The sequence below is a fragment of the Sebastes umbrosus genome, chromosome 1, assembly GCF_015220745.1.
Source record: "Sebastes umbrosus isolate fSebUmb1 chromosome 1, fSebUmb1.pri, whole genome shotgun sequence".
NCBI lineage: Eukaryota > Metazoa > Chordata > Actinopteri > Perciformes > Sebastidae > Sebastes > Sebastes umbrosus.
The window spans coordinates 29,591,745-29,604,296 of NC_051269.1; the positions used below are offsets into that span (position 1 = coordinate 29,591,745).

Sequence of the window (12,552 nt, forward strand, 5' to 3'; positions counted from 1 at the left end):
ATGTGCTCGTCAATTCCTCAATCTGACAGCATTTGAAACTGTTAAAAAAATGCAGTAAGCACTCACTCCTCAGTTTGGTCCAGAGATCACACAATCCACCTATACACTAAGTGAATACAACGTGCAGTGATTACCAAAAAAGAAAACTCTAGTTTTACTGATCCTGATCCAGTATTTCTGTTTACAAAGACAACATGTATGCTATAAAACTTGATTTGCATTTAAGTATCAACGTACAACAATGCCCGCTGATGAGGTGGATATTTGAAAACAACATTTATAATTTACGAGGTAAATCTTTTAACTGTCGCACTGTAAAAAATATGAACATTTACAAAGAATCACTGCTGAAAAAAAATTAAAGATTGGTTAATTGATTTGTCCTGAAGATAAACCACCTGCTTTTTTCAAATATTATAATAATCAATGCATCTTCATCAAGAGCAACTGAAAAAATGGGGAAGCTATGGAGGTGATTAGTGCAGCAAGTGCCGAGTCATGAGGACAAATGAGGGCTTGTGTTTTGTCATACATATAACACACCTGATTTACTGATGATTAACCGATTTATTCAGTGACATTTGATCAAACACAGGAACGTGAATCACAATTTAAAATGTTTTAACTAACTGGATGGGCACTTCTTCTGCTTCTTCAGCGGTTTGGGTGTGTGGTGGCAGCGCAGCGGTCAGGGTTTGGGAAGTAAACCGTTGTGTGTTCTACACCAGTCTTCGTCTCTTGCAGTCACGCTCCATCTGGTCACCACACATGTTGGTGGCTGCACCCAGAGGAGACACTTGTTTCAGCATGGAGTCGTCTGATGCCTGACCAAACAGGGCCATTAGCAAAGCAACGCCAAATCCTGTGGCACGCTCTCCCTGCAGAAACAAAATATGAGACAAAAAACAAGGGTCAGATTCAAGCGTCATTACCGTAAACTTATCCTGCAGTTATCTTTTTTTTTCGCTACCCATAAACTTCTCTTTTTCATTCAGAGGTAATGTGACTGAAACATGAGACCTTGTTTGGTCTAAAACCCAATTCTCCATAAATGTTACTATAGTGAAGATGTTACATCATTTCTGAGCCAAAACAATGAACAGGTGAGAAGAACAAATATATACAGCAGGCTTCAGTACCATATAAGTGATTATGAGCCCTGTTTTTTATGAGCTGAACCACAAAACCAGGACAGAGCAACGGATTCTTTTTTATATGTAAAGCCGGCACAGTCCTGACACCTGCAGGAAGTTGTAAAACGTAGTTTGAATAAAAAAAAATGCATAATGAGCAGGTGTAATGGAGAAAGATCAGCTGCTTTTACTTCCTTCAAAAAACGGTGACGAGTTTCATAATAAAACGAAAAAATCAGCAGCAGAAGTCAGCTTCTCCACAAAGGAAGTTGGTGTTTCTATAGATATTACTGGCTCAACTAGTTTCTGTACAACATGGACACTCTGATAATCAGGTTAATTGACTTTTGAATACTTTCTTTGCACAGAGCAAGCACTGTGACCTGTATCACTTACATTGAAAGTGCATAAGGAACAATCTTTAAATGTCTAGTATGAACAGGAGGAACGATTACAGCAAGAAAAACCTGTTTCGGTGTTCATGTTGGTACCTGACTATTCTTTTAAGACATACCTGAATAATTGTGGACCTATCCTTTAATGTTCAACATAAGTCATGTGAGGCTTCACAGCATAGCGGTGTTGCTGCCAACTTCCTTACACATTCTGCTGACACTTCTTTCAGGTTACCGAGTCTCTGGTAATAGTTAATACTGTCCTTAAATTGTGCAACACTTATGCACTGCTGCAATTCTTTTACAATGTTGTATTTTCAGTGGGTTGTATTTTATATTTTGCATTCTATTTTCATCTTATTTTATACTTGATTTAAGGTATTCTATAGACTCTTTTAGTGCCAACGTCGTGATTACGTCACGGTGTTAGCTGGAGGCAAAAAAAAGAAATACTGGAGGCAAGCACATCACCTCAGTGAGAGTAGTAGGCTAAAGTTACACATCAAAAATGTCATCTTGCGTTGTTGTTGGATGAATAAAATGTTGCTAATGGGCTAAACGACAGAGAGATGGTGAGAAAATGTTGCTAATAATTTAGCCTTTTGCTAACATTAGCTGTGAGCCTTTGGCTGCGGTTAGCAGGAGCTAAACTATGAGTAACATTTTCTCTCCATATCTGAGACGTTTCGCCGCAGACGCTTTCTGATAAGTCCTTCCTTTTTTTGGGTTGCTGTTGCCAATGCTGGAATAGCAACTGAACTTTTTTCTGCAGGATAGTTATAGACATCCAAAAATGTATACGCCATCAGTATCTCTTTACTATGCACAGTTGGTTTCTCTATCAGATATGTAAATGTCTGGCCATTGAGTCAGCAAATCGGGTCCCGTGGGTTAATGTTAACCTTCTTAAGTATAAAAAAAAAAAAAAAAAAACTTTCCGAGAAACTTTTTTCTTCAACCATTTTTAAAAAAACAAGCAAACAAAACTTGCCAGTATTAGCTAACGTGTTCAGAGAATGATTCTACCTCCACTTACGCTCTGCCCACAAAAATACATAATCATGTTTACTAACAGAACATGGATGGGGTCTATAGAGGGAGCTTAAAAGTGGTTTACAGATTATGTTTAAATTAAGTGTGTTAATTTAAATGTTGACATCAGTGGTAGGCCATCAGATTTGAGATAAGACTGTGGTGTTTTTGTCAAACCCCACAGCACCTATTCCTCCAGGGCAACTTTGGGTTGTGGCCGACACAGATAACACCCACAATGAGGTTAATTTTGATGTAATCAAGACCGGTGGTGAGTCTGTGTCTTTTGGAAAAAGTAGGTTCTGTTGTGTTTATTTATAGCCTCAGAGACCTAGGTGTCGATTGGTAGAGAGCACTTAAAAATTCAAATCTCTACCACTGATGTAGAAAAGATAACAGAGTCGAAGAGAATTGAGACCTTTTGATGCTGCTGCAGTGTTTATTGATGTGCATGCAGCAAATATGGGTACTGATTTTAATATCATTATTCAGTGGGTTATATTTTTTCATCTTACATTATGCATTCTATGTAATTTATTCATCTTACTTTTATTTTGTTTTATGAAGTGTGTTTTGTTCCATCTTATTTTCCCTGTTTTTATGTTCATTCCATGTTTATTTTCCCTTATAGTAAAGCACTTTGTACTGCATTTCTTTTATGAAAGCTATTTAGTTTTTTATTCTTTACATTATAATCAATAAAGCACAAGAACATTTTCCACAACTGATATTGCATATATATATATATGCAATAATCCATAAGCAGATAAAAATAACTTAAAATAATAATAAAAACATATTTACATGACTTTTGTGGTGAAAAATATTAAGTTCAGTTGGAGGTTTTATATCAGAAGTTGGGTTTATGTGATCCTGTAGAGGTCCATGTGCACGAGTCAGTCAGCTAAAGACAAGATTTAAAACGGCACAGACAGCTAAAGTAAGACATGGTCTGAACCAGTATAATTTCTGATGCCAACATGTAATTTGTTAAAGACACACTCCTGTTCTGCTTCTCTGCACAATCCATCTTAAGAAATGTCTTGTTAAGCCAGTTGCAGGCAGCAGAAACCCAATAAAACTTTCACTTCACTGAGTTATGATCATCACCTGCATTGCTCCAGGGTAAAAATTCAAGCACAATATCTGTCAGCACACCAAAGCCCCAGTTACTCACAGCATGGACAGGAGAGGCGATATCAACATGGACCCAGACACCAGGCCAGTCAAAGCCCAAGTGGTTACCAATAAAGAGGCCGGCACAGGAGCTCTGGGCGTTCTCACGGTCCTGTCAAAACGAGAAAAGGATGACAAACATCAGCAAGTCCCCAAAATAAATTATAACTAATTACATATTTAATATAAATATTATATCAGTCATCAAACAAATATTGTACTTGAAATACGTAGTAATCTATACACTACTGTATGTTACTGGCTCACACGGTGCCCATACCAGCCATTTGTATGCAGATATGCCATAAGTCAAAATCGAAAAAACTTTTTTCTAAACAATTCAAACATCCTCTACCACCTGTATAAAGTCAAAGAGAGCTACTATCCCGTTATATTTATCTACACTGAACCACGTCAATAGGGAATTTCCAAAGAACTGTTAAGATTAATTTCCCAGGTTCTCTGTCACCATCAAGGTGGAGTTTCCACCACAAAAAATTCCAACATGGCTTTGACATGAACATAGAAGAACACACTGGTTATTGTAGGCTTTAAAATCATTTAATTTAATGAACCTAGCACAATGTGCAAAAAGAATAGGGGAGATGCAGGTACAGTGAACTACAAAATTTGAGCTTGGAAAATGAAAAATAAAAGTTACAGTAAAGCCTTTTTAGTACAGTTTAGTGTATTTTTAAAGTACACAATTGTTTTTTTTTGTCCTGCGAACTATCAAATGTGTCGGATTTTTTATGCACTTTGTCATGTCTCATTTAAGCGTTTGGTTTTGATGAACTTGTAGTTTGTCACTTACTGCCACAGAGTTCTTCATGTCAGCCATGGCAGAGGTGAACTCGCTGAAGTGCAGTTCGGGACAGTAGACCAAAGGGTGAGCAAGATCTCCGCTGCTGCGCCCGGCGCGCACACATGCAACCTCCCACTGCTCACTGTTAGTCATCACAGCTGCATGGTACTTCCCTGTGGAGATCCCCTGGACAACAGAAGCAAAAACGTTTTTAGATAGAAAGACAGTACCCATTAGAAGGCTAAATCATTGTTGGTTTTGGTCTCTTCAGGGGCTGTGTTGAGAAAAATAAAAAAACAAAAACCTGCCAGTGTTTTGAGGCTTTATCTATCGACTTGTGATAGGTTGAAAATGCTATAGTTCACATTTGCTGTGGAAGGTTTAATAACAGTCTGTAAGTAGCCGTCACCCACCTGTGCCCCCGTCAGTGTGGCCATGTCCAGAATAATATCAGCTGAGAGGTCTTTGCTGGCGTACACCACTCCATCAGCCAGCACCAGCCTGCCCTCTGCATCAGTGTTATTGATCTCCACTGTCCTTGAGAATAAAACACACATTAGTTTTCTTTTTATAGCGTAGCCCACATTCATTCCTGTTGATTCAGCTTGTAAAATAATATCAGTGGCGGTTTGTGTCCAATCATACCATGATGGGCACATACGAATCAAATCAGATAATTTGACACACATGTGCAGTGCCAGTTCAAAACATGCCTGTTCAGAACGGGCCGAATGCCTGGCCTGTGGTATTGCTGCTCGCAGCTTTCCGAGAACCACTCATACAAACAACTTCACTCTCGACGCTGCGCTTCCTTGGAAAATTAAACCGCTAAGTGTGAAGTCAATCAGATGAGTGGTTCTCGTAAATCTCGAGATATGCGAAGGACATACCCACATAGAATGTCATACACATATACCCATATACCGGCTTTATAGTTAGATTATCATCAAAGGAGAGACTCACTTTCCAGAGTAGAGAGTGTGGATATCATCAGGTCGTGTGGCTGCGGGTCCAACTGAATTCTCTGCGAGGCAAAACACTGCATGGAGGTTATCCTTAAAGCCCTGGAACAAACAGAGGAGAGAGAGTCTGATAAAACAACTCTGCAGCAGAGAAACAGAGGAGGCTAGAACAGCTGTGACAGCTGCTGAGGGATAATCCAAAAGCTCACCTGTTTAATAGTAGCTCTGAAAGCTCCCAAAATGGCAGCAGCTCCACCACAGTCTCTCTTCATCCCTGGCATTGTGGTCTAGAAAGAAAAACATATGCACATGTGATGCAGCCCATATATTTACAGTCAGAAAAGCTTTACCAGCTGGTTGGTAAACCTCATCCCTGCAGAGTAAGTGAGCTCTACCTTTCTATTTCAATAGGACTCTACATAAACTGGTGCATGCACCAGCAACTATATGTGAATGGATTACAGAGAACAGGCTTAAAGCTTAAATCAGGAGTGTCACAGCAGGCAGGTTCAAGGATCACCCAAACGATTGCAGTTTTTCGAAGGCAGCAGTCTGAAAGGTGTACAGTGAATGGGCCAAAACACCTTGTCAAAGTGTGGCTATGTTGTGGTTCTGTCGGTGAAAATGGAAAATGATGTGTAGATTAAACTGTAAATTAATTCAGTCCACAGGATCACAATGAACGTCAAATTGAGAGGTACAAAAATAACACACAATGCTTTGAAAATTGTCTGTTTGATTGCAGCAGACTACCATCCAGATGAATAAAGTTTACACTTTATTAATAATACTACACCATAATTTAGTGTCTAAAACAACCGTGAAAGTGCAATTAATTGATTACACCAAGTAATGACAAATTTAGATTTGTCCTAAATTGCATATCTAAATTTAGACATCGGTCACAAGCAATTCTCACATATCTGCTGTCAAAATCTGATTTGTGATTTTTAGTTGCATAGTTACCCTTAATGCAGGGAGCTAAAACATAAGAATAATATGCAGGTTTAAACTATTTACCTAGGTGTTTACTGCAGCGATGTTCCCAAAAGGACATTAGCATAAAACAAACTTTTTTTTTTTTCCATGATGTACAATAGTTACTATCACTTCTCCAGAGGAAAAATAAGATTACCTTTCCCTTGATACTGAGTCCTCCAGTGTCATATACGATGCCCTTGCCCACCCATGCAATGGTTTGGGTTGCACCATCTGGCTTGTGGCTCAGGACTGCTAATGCAGGGGGATGCTCTGCCGCCTTGCCAACTCCATAAATACCTGAAAGGGTCAAAAGAAAGAAACTACCGATGATCAATCTGAGGATTTGTCATCTCTTGGATGAGGACAGATAAACATGTGTATCGCTCTATAAACTCCTAATATTGAACTTTAGTTTTTCAAGATTTTTTAGGATTAAGTTATAGTTGCTTTAACGAAGACGTCTAAGCAAAGTGAAATAAAATTACAGTGAGTTAGGATTTCAGACTGGATGAATGCAAAGATAATCCATTTTTATGATCATTAAACTTTTATTAATTGCAGAAGAACAAGTTCCAGAATAACGTGGTAAATAAATGTGTGTATCTAGCTACGAAATATGGAGTCTTTATGTTAATAGTCGTACAACTGAGTTATCTAACCACAGTAACAAGCTGCTGCTTCTCATATACAGTAAATCAGTTATTCTGACAGGTGAGTTGTCATAATACAGGCTAATCACAGACATAAAGAGACATCTACAGACACAGTACCTCCAAATCCTTTTTGTTTCAGCTCCTCTCCACGAATGATCACTGGAGTTATTCCAAGTTCAGTTCCCACAGCCTTGATCTCCTGAAACAGAAATGAATGTCTGTGACGGGGGCTGCAGAAAAATAACTAGAACCATGTTCCTGTAGTAGAGTCAACAACATTTCCAAAAGAGCAATAGTTTCACTTACATCTAAGAAGTGATCTGTATTCATCTCATTACATGGTGTGTCCACGATCCGAGCTGCCATCCGCACTCCATGAGCAGCATTGGAGAGACACTGAACAAAAGAAAAACCTTCAGCTATGGCAGACTGCAGTTAACATGAACCACAGTGGTTCAAAAACATGCTATACCTAAGTAGCGTCTTAAAGGCCCTGAAAAATTGTGTTAAAAAAAGTACCTCAAGTTCTGCGACATCCAGAGGACTGTTCTCTGGCCCGACAATCAAAATCTCCACAGTGACATGTTTCTTGTCAGCTCTGCGTGAAGATGAAGAGCGGCGAGAGAAGATGGGGAAGGCCCTGGCAATGGCACAGGAGGACGCAAACACTTCTGAACGCTCACACACCATCTGGAGAGGAAAGAAAACACTCATATTAGCCACTTGGTCACACGAGCCGTCCTACACTGGATGGCACAGATTTAAGTGCCATAGGACTCCCAGAGAGTCACGGAAGAATGGTATCCCGGTTGAAACAGCAGTGGAGGTGAGAAAAGGTAAGGAAATACGTCCCATATCCATTAGCTATTATGTTACAGGACAGAAAAAAATTAAATTCTGACGATACTGACCACAATGCAGCGGTTGTTCCCTCCAGGCAGGCAGGAACGGACCAGCCGGGACACAAAGTGGGCAGAAGACTGGCTGTTGTGCCTGCTGACCCGTGAAGGAATGGCAGCCACCGCGGCATGGTTGAGGTACAGAGGGCAGCTGTCCGTGGGGCTTGGGTTCAAAGCGCTGAGAGCCGCCTGCCAGAGCTGAGAAAACATGACAAAACCAACATTTTAGATTCATTATGGAGACAGTAGAGCAGAAACAATTGGTAGACTAAGGCTGAGTATCCATATTAGTGTTTTTTTTTTTTTTTTCCAATTGTTCCCAATGAGGTGGATGTATGCAGCTGTCTAGAGGTAAGACGCTGCAGTACAATGTTTTTTTTTTTTTTTTTTTTTTTTCAGAGTGCGCCGACTTTTTGCGTGGACACTCCGAACACTTCTAGTTGAAAATTTCTGAACTTTTCAGAAAGGCGCTGGTGTCGTCAACACTTTTCTGCCAGAAAAAAAAAACGCTATATGGACACTCAGCTTAATTCATCCAATTGACAGAAAATTAATCTGCATCTACTTTGGTAATTGATTAATCATTTAAATAATTTATCAAGCAAAACTGTCTAACATTACTGTACATGGTTACACTTACAACCTGTCAAATGTGTGAATTTGCCTCTTTTCTTTGTCTTAGATAGTAAACTGAATACCTTTGGGGCTTGGACTGTTGGTCAGACAATACACACAAGTGTAGGAAGTAGGAAGGAAAATTGTGAGGGCTATTTTTTTGCATATTTGAAGTTCACTAAGCAAAGTCAAGGTAGCCTAGTCTGCAGCTCCTCCACTGCCATCCAGGACAATCCATACATTACTGTTTAGGGCAAGAAAAGTCAACAACTGATTGCTATAAACCACGCAAGAAAGACCATTGTCATCATCAGTGTGTTCAAGTTTGGGAGCTCTGAAGATTCATTCACAAAAACAGATGGAAATCCACCAATATGTGAGTGGAAAATGTGAAAAGGAGTTTAAAAAAATAAGAGGCTTCAAAGTGTCACTCAAGTTTCCAGACAGTGTCACAATTACCATCTTAAGCATTGCAAAGACTTTTTACCACCTTGGAAAAATTAGAGTAGTACAAGCAGAACAATAATGTTGGTTAATCATTGTCAGAGGATATTGAGTACCTCTGGGAATGACAGGAAACCTTTCCTTGACCTCACAGACTCACTCTCTCAAGTCTCTCTTTTATAGACTGGCTGTCACCTTTGCACAACCACCTCTGAGGACTTTGAACGACAGTCATTTCATTTCAAAATGTATAATACAAAAAAAATAAAATAAAGAAAAAGAATGATCATACCAACGAGTGGACAGTCAGAAACAAGTAGTATTTACATACAATGAAAAACATAAGGAAAAAAAAACACTTAATGCCTTGATTTACATATTCGAAAAAGAGTGAGAAGTATAAATTTATTTAATCCCACCCCTTCTCCATAAGTCAATTATTAACCCGCTTCCTTATTGAGCCATACATATACTCTAATTCAATTTTCCTAAATGTGTCTAACTATAATTATTATTATTTATAATTATTCTAACTATAATTATTACCTTTAATCTCTGTCATACAGAAATATATATTAATTACGGATATAATTATCAAAATATAAATTTGTTATCAATCCAGAATACCAATTCATTACTTATAATATAACTTAATCACAATACCAATTCATTACTTACATATTTAACTTAATCATATTGACTATTTGTTATCTTTTCTTATATGGGCAAATCATTATTTATAATATACAATAGTATATAATAACATTAATTTATACCAGTCTGCAGCACACACTGCTTACAGCTCCATTAGAAACCAGGAGAGCAGAGTATTGTTTTGTCTTGAGTCCAGTACATGAGCAGGATAACACCCAGTTTAAGACTTTACATTAATCTCATGGCCATACAATACTGCCATTCACAAAGCCAGGAAGTGGAAACCTCAACTCTCATTAATTGTAAAACAAAATTGTGCCTTGAGAAGTTAATTAACTTGTGTTGTTTTTTTACCAGTTAAGAACGTAAAGTTAACAACGCACAATATTGTTACTTAAGAGTTAAGCAATTCAACACTATTAAAAAAATGTAAAGTTAGTTATATTTAACAATATTGGCGTTGTAATTCACTTTTCCACTGACTTATATGTAACAAGAGCATTAATATCTCCTTAATTTATAGAGCTAACTAATAACTAGCTAGTTGGTTTAGTAATTTTCCTTCCTACTTCAACTTCTGTGTTTTGTCTGACCAACAGTCCCAAGCCCCAAAGATATTCAGTTTACTATCTCATAAGACAAAGAAAAGAGGCAGATCCACACATCTGACAGGTTGTAAGTGTAACCATGTACAGTAATGTTAGACAGTTTTGCTTGATGAATGATTTAAGTGACAGCCAGTCTATAAAAGAGAGACTTGAGAGAGTGAGTCTGTGAGGTCAAGGAAAGGTTTCCTGTCATTCCCAGAGCTACTCAATATCCTCTGACAATGATTAACCAACATTATTGTTCTGCTTGTACTACTCTAATTTTTCCAAGGTGGTAAAAAGTCTTTGCAATGCTTAAGATGGTAATTGTGACACTGTCTGGAAACTTGAGTGACACTTTGAAGCCTCTTATTTTTTTAAACTCCTTGTCACATTTTCCACTCACATATTGGTGGATTTCCATCTGTTTTTGTGAATGAATCTTCAGAGCTCCCAAACTTAAACACACTGATGATGACAATGGTCTTTCTTGCATGGTTTATAGCAATCAGTTGTTGACTTTTCTTGCCCTAAACAGTAATGTATGGATTGTCCTGGATGGCAGTGGAGGAGCTGCAGACTAGGCTACCTTGACTTTGCTTAGTGAACTTCAAATATGCAAAAAAATAGCCCTCACAATTTTCCTTCCTACTTCCTACACTTGTGTGTTTTGTCTGACCAACAGTCCAAGCCCCAAAGGTATTCAGTTTACTATCTAAGACAAAGAAAAGAGGCTGTAAGTGTAACCATGTACAGTAATGTTAGACAGCTTCATGAATGATTTAAGTGATTAATCAATTACCAAAGTAGATGCAGATTATTTTTCTGTCAATTGGATGAATTAAGCTGAGTGTTATGATAGCTAACTAACATAACTATGTAGTTAGTTAGTTGTTGTTGTTGTTGTGTATCTCTGGTCTAGTTAACGTTAGCTAGCTGATGTTAGCAAGCTAGTGCTAACTTGTGCTAGCACTAGCTATCACCCAAACACATCCTGTTCATTCAGTAGTTATATATGAAGTGTTTCACCTCTTTGCTAACAGCCGGCTGTAGCTTCCCCTTCACTCTGCTCCAGTCGAGTCTCGTCAGGTTGCTCTGCTGACCGATGATGAGGACAGGTCGAGTCTGAGGCTCAGAGTCTCCGGCTGAAGCCTTAAACTCCAGCTGCACGTTGGCCATCTTAGAGACTACTAGAGACTACTAGAGACTACTGGAGACTACTAGAGACTACTAGAGACTACTAGAGACTACTGGAGACTACTGGAGACTACTAGAGACTACTAGAGACTACTAGAGACTACTGGAGACTACTAGAGCCGGAGAGAGAGAGATAGATGACTATATCTGGTACCGGTGAAGTGGAGGAACGAGCTGCTGTCGGTCGTTCACTGGTGCAGCCTGAACCGGCGACGGCAGCCGGGAGAGGACAGAAAGGTTCCTTTATAGAAACTGTAGTCAGAGATCTCTACTGACCTCTACAGGCGACCAGCAGCAACTACACCAAGACATATAATGAAGATAAAAACCCTCAGGATCAGAAAGGTGTTTATTGCCAGGTGTAAGGGGTATACACGAGGAATTTTCTTTGGCTTTGTTGGTGCGAGACAAATAGTATAATAACAAAGAAATAGATAAAACGTTAGAATAAAATAAGAATAAAATAAGAATAAAAATGTACAATTTACAAAATAAGCTATAAAAACAAACATGATATAAACAGATAGTGCAAATATTGCCGGTGTGCAAACAAAACAATCAGGTATCAGAGGGAGAGAGTGGGAGACAGAGGGATGCTGTAGGAGGGGGTGGTATTTAGAGTGTATGAGAGAGGGGGAGAGTCAGTGTCTCAGGGGTTGAGAACTGGCACATCTGTATCCAGGGTCTAAAATTAAGTTTTTTCCTCACCTGCCACTGTGGCAGGTCACTGAACATGTCTCTGGCCACACAATTGTTTTTTCTGCCACTTCTGAAATCTAACGCTTTATGTTTTTAAACATTAGGGCTGTGTATTGGTATGATACATATCACGATACAGGGGTTACGATGCAATATATTGCGATACTTTAATCTAATTTTAGGAAAACTGTCATAGTATAAAGAACACACCACCATATGCATCATCTGAGTAAATTTTTTTAATAATAATAATATAATTTTTTTTAACTTTTTTATGCAATCAGAGTAGTAGGATCTGCATTTGCATTTATCACAGAGGA

The 12,552-nt window shown here is 38.6% G+C and overlaps 1 protein-coding gene across 1 annotated transcript; it reads right to left on the minus strand.

The window, feature by feature from the left end:
• Nucleotides 1–547: 547 nt before the first annotated feature.
• Nucleotides 548–11,756, minus strand: npepl1 (aminopeptidase like 1). Its single transcript, XM_037783452.1, has 12 exons — nt 11,366–11,756; nt 8,049–8,234; nt 7,657–7,827; nt 7,444–7,533; nt 7,255–7,336; nt 6,639–6,781; nt 5,713–5,790; nt 5,505–5,605; nt 4,955–5,078; nt 4,551–4,727; nt 3,738–3,848; nt 548–878 (listed from the first exon to the last, which is right to left on the minus strand). Exons 1-12 carry the CDS (start codon nt 11,513–11,515, stop codon nt 720–722), a joined length of 1,572 nt encoding a protein of 523 aa, XP_037639380.1. The 5' UTR covers nt 11,516–11,756; the 3' UTR covers nt 548–719.
• Between the last annotated feature and the right edge of the window lie 796 nt (nt 11,757–12,552).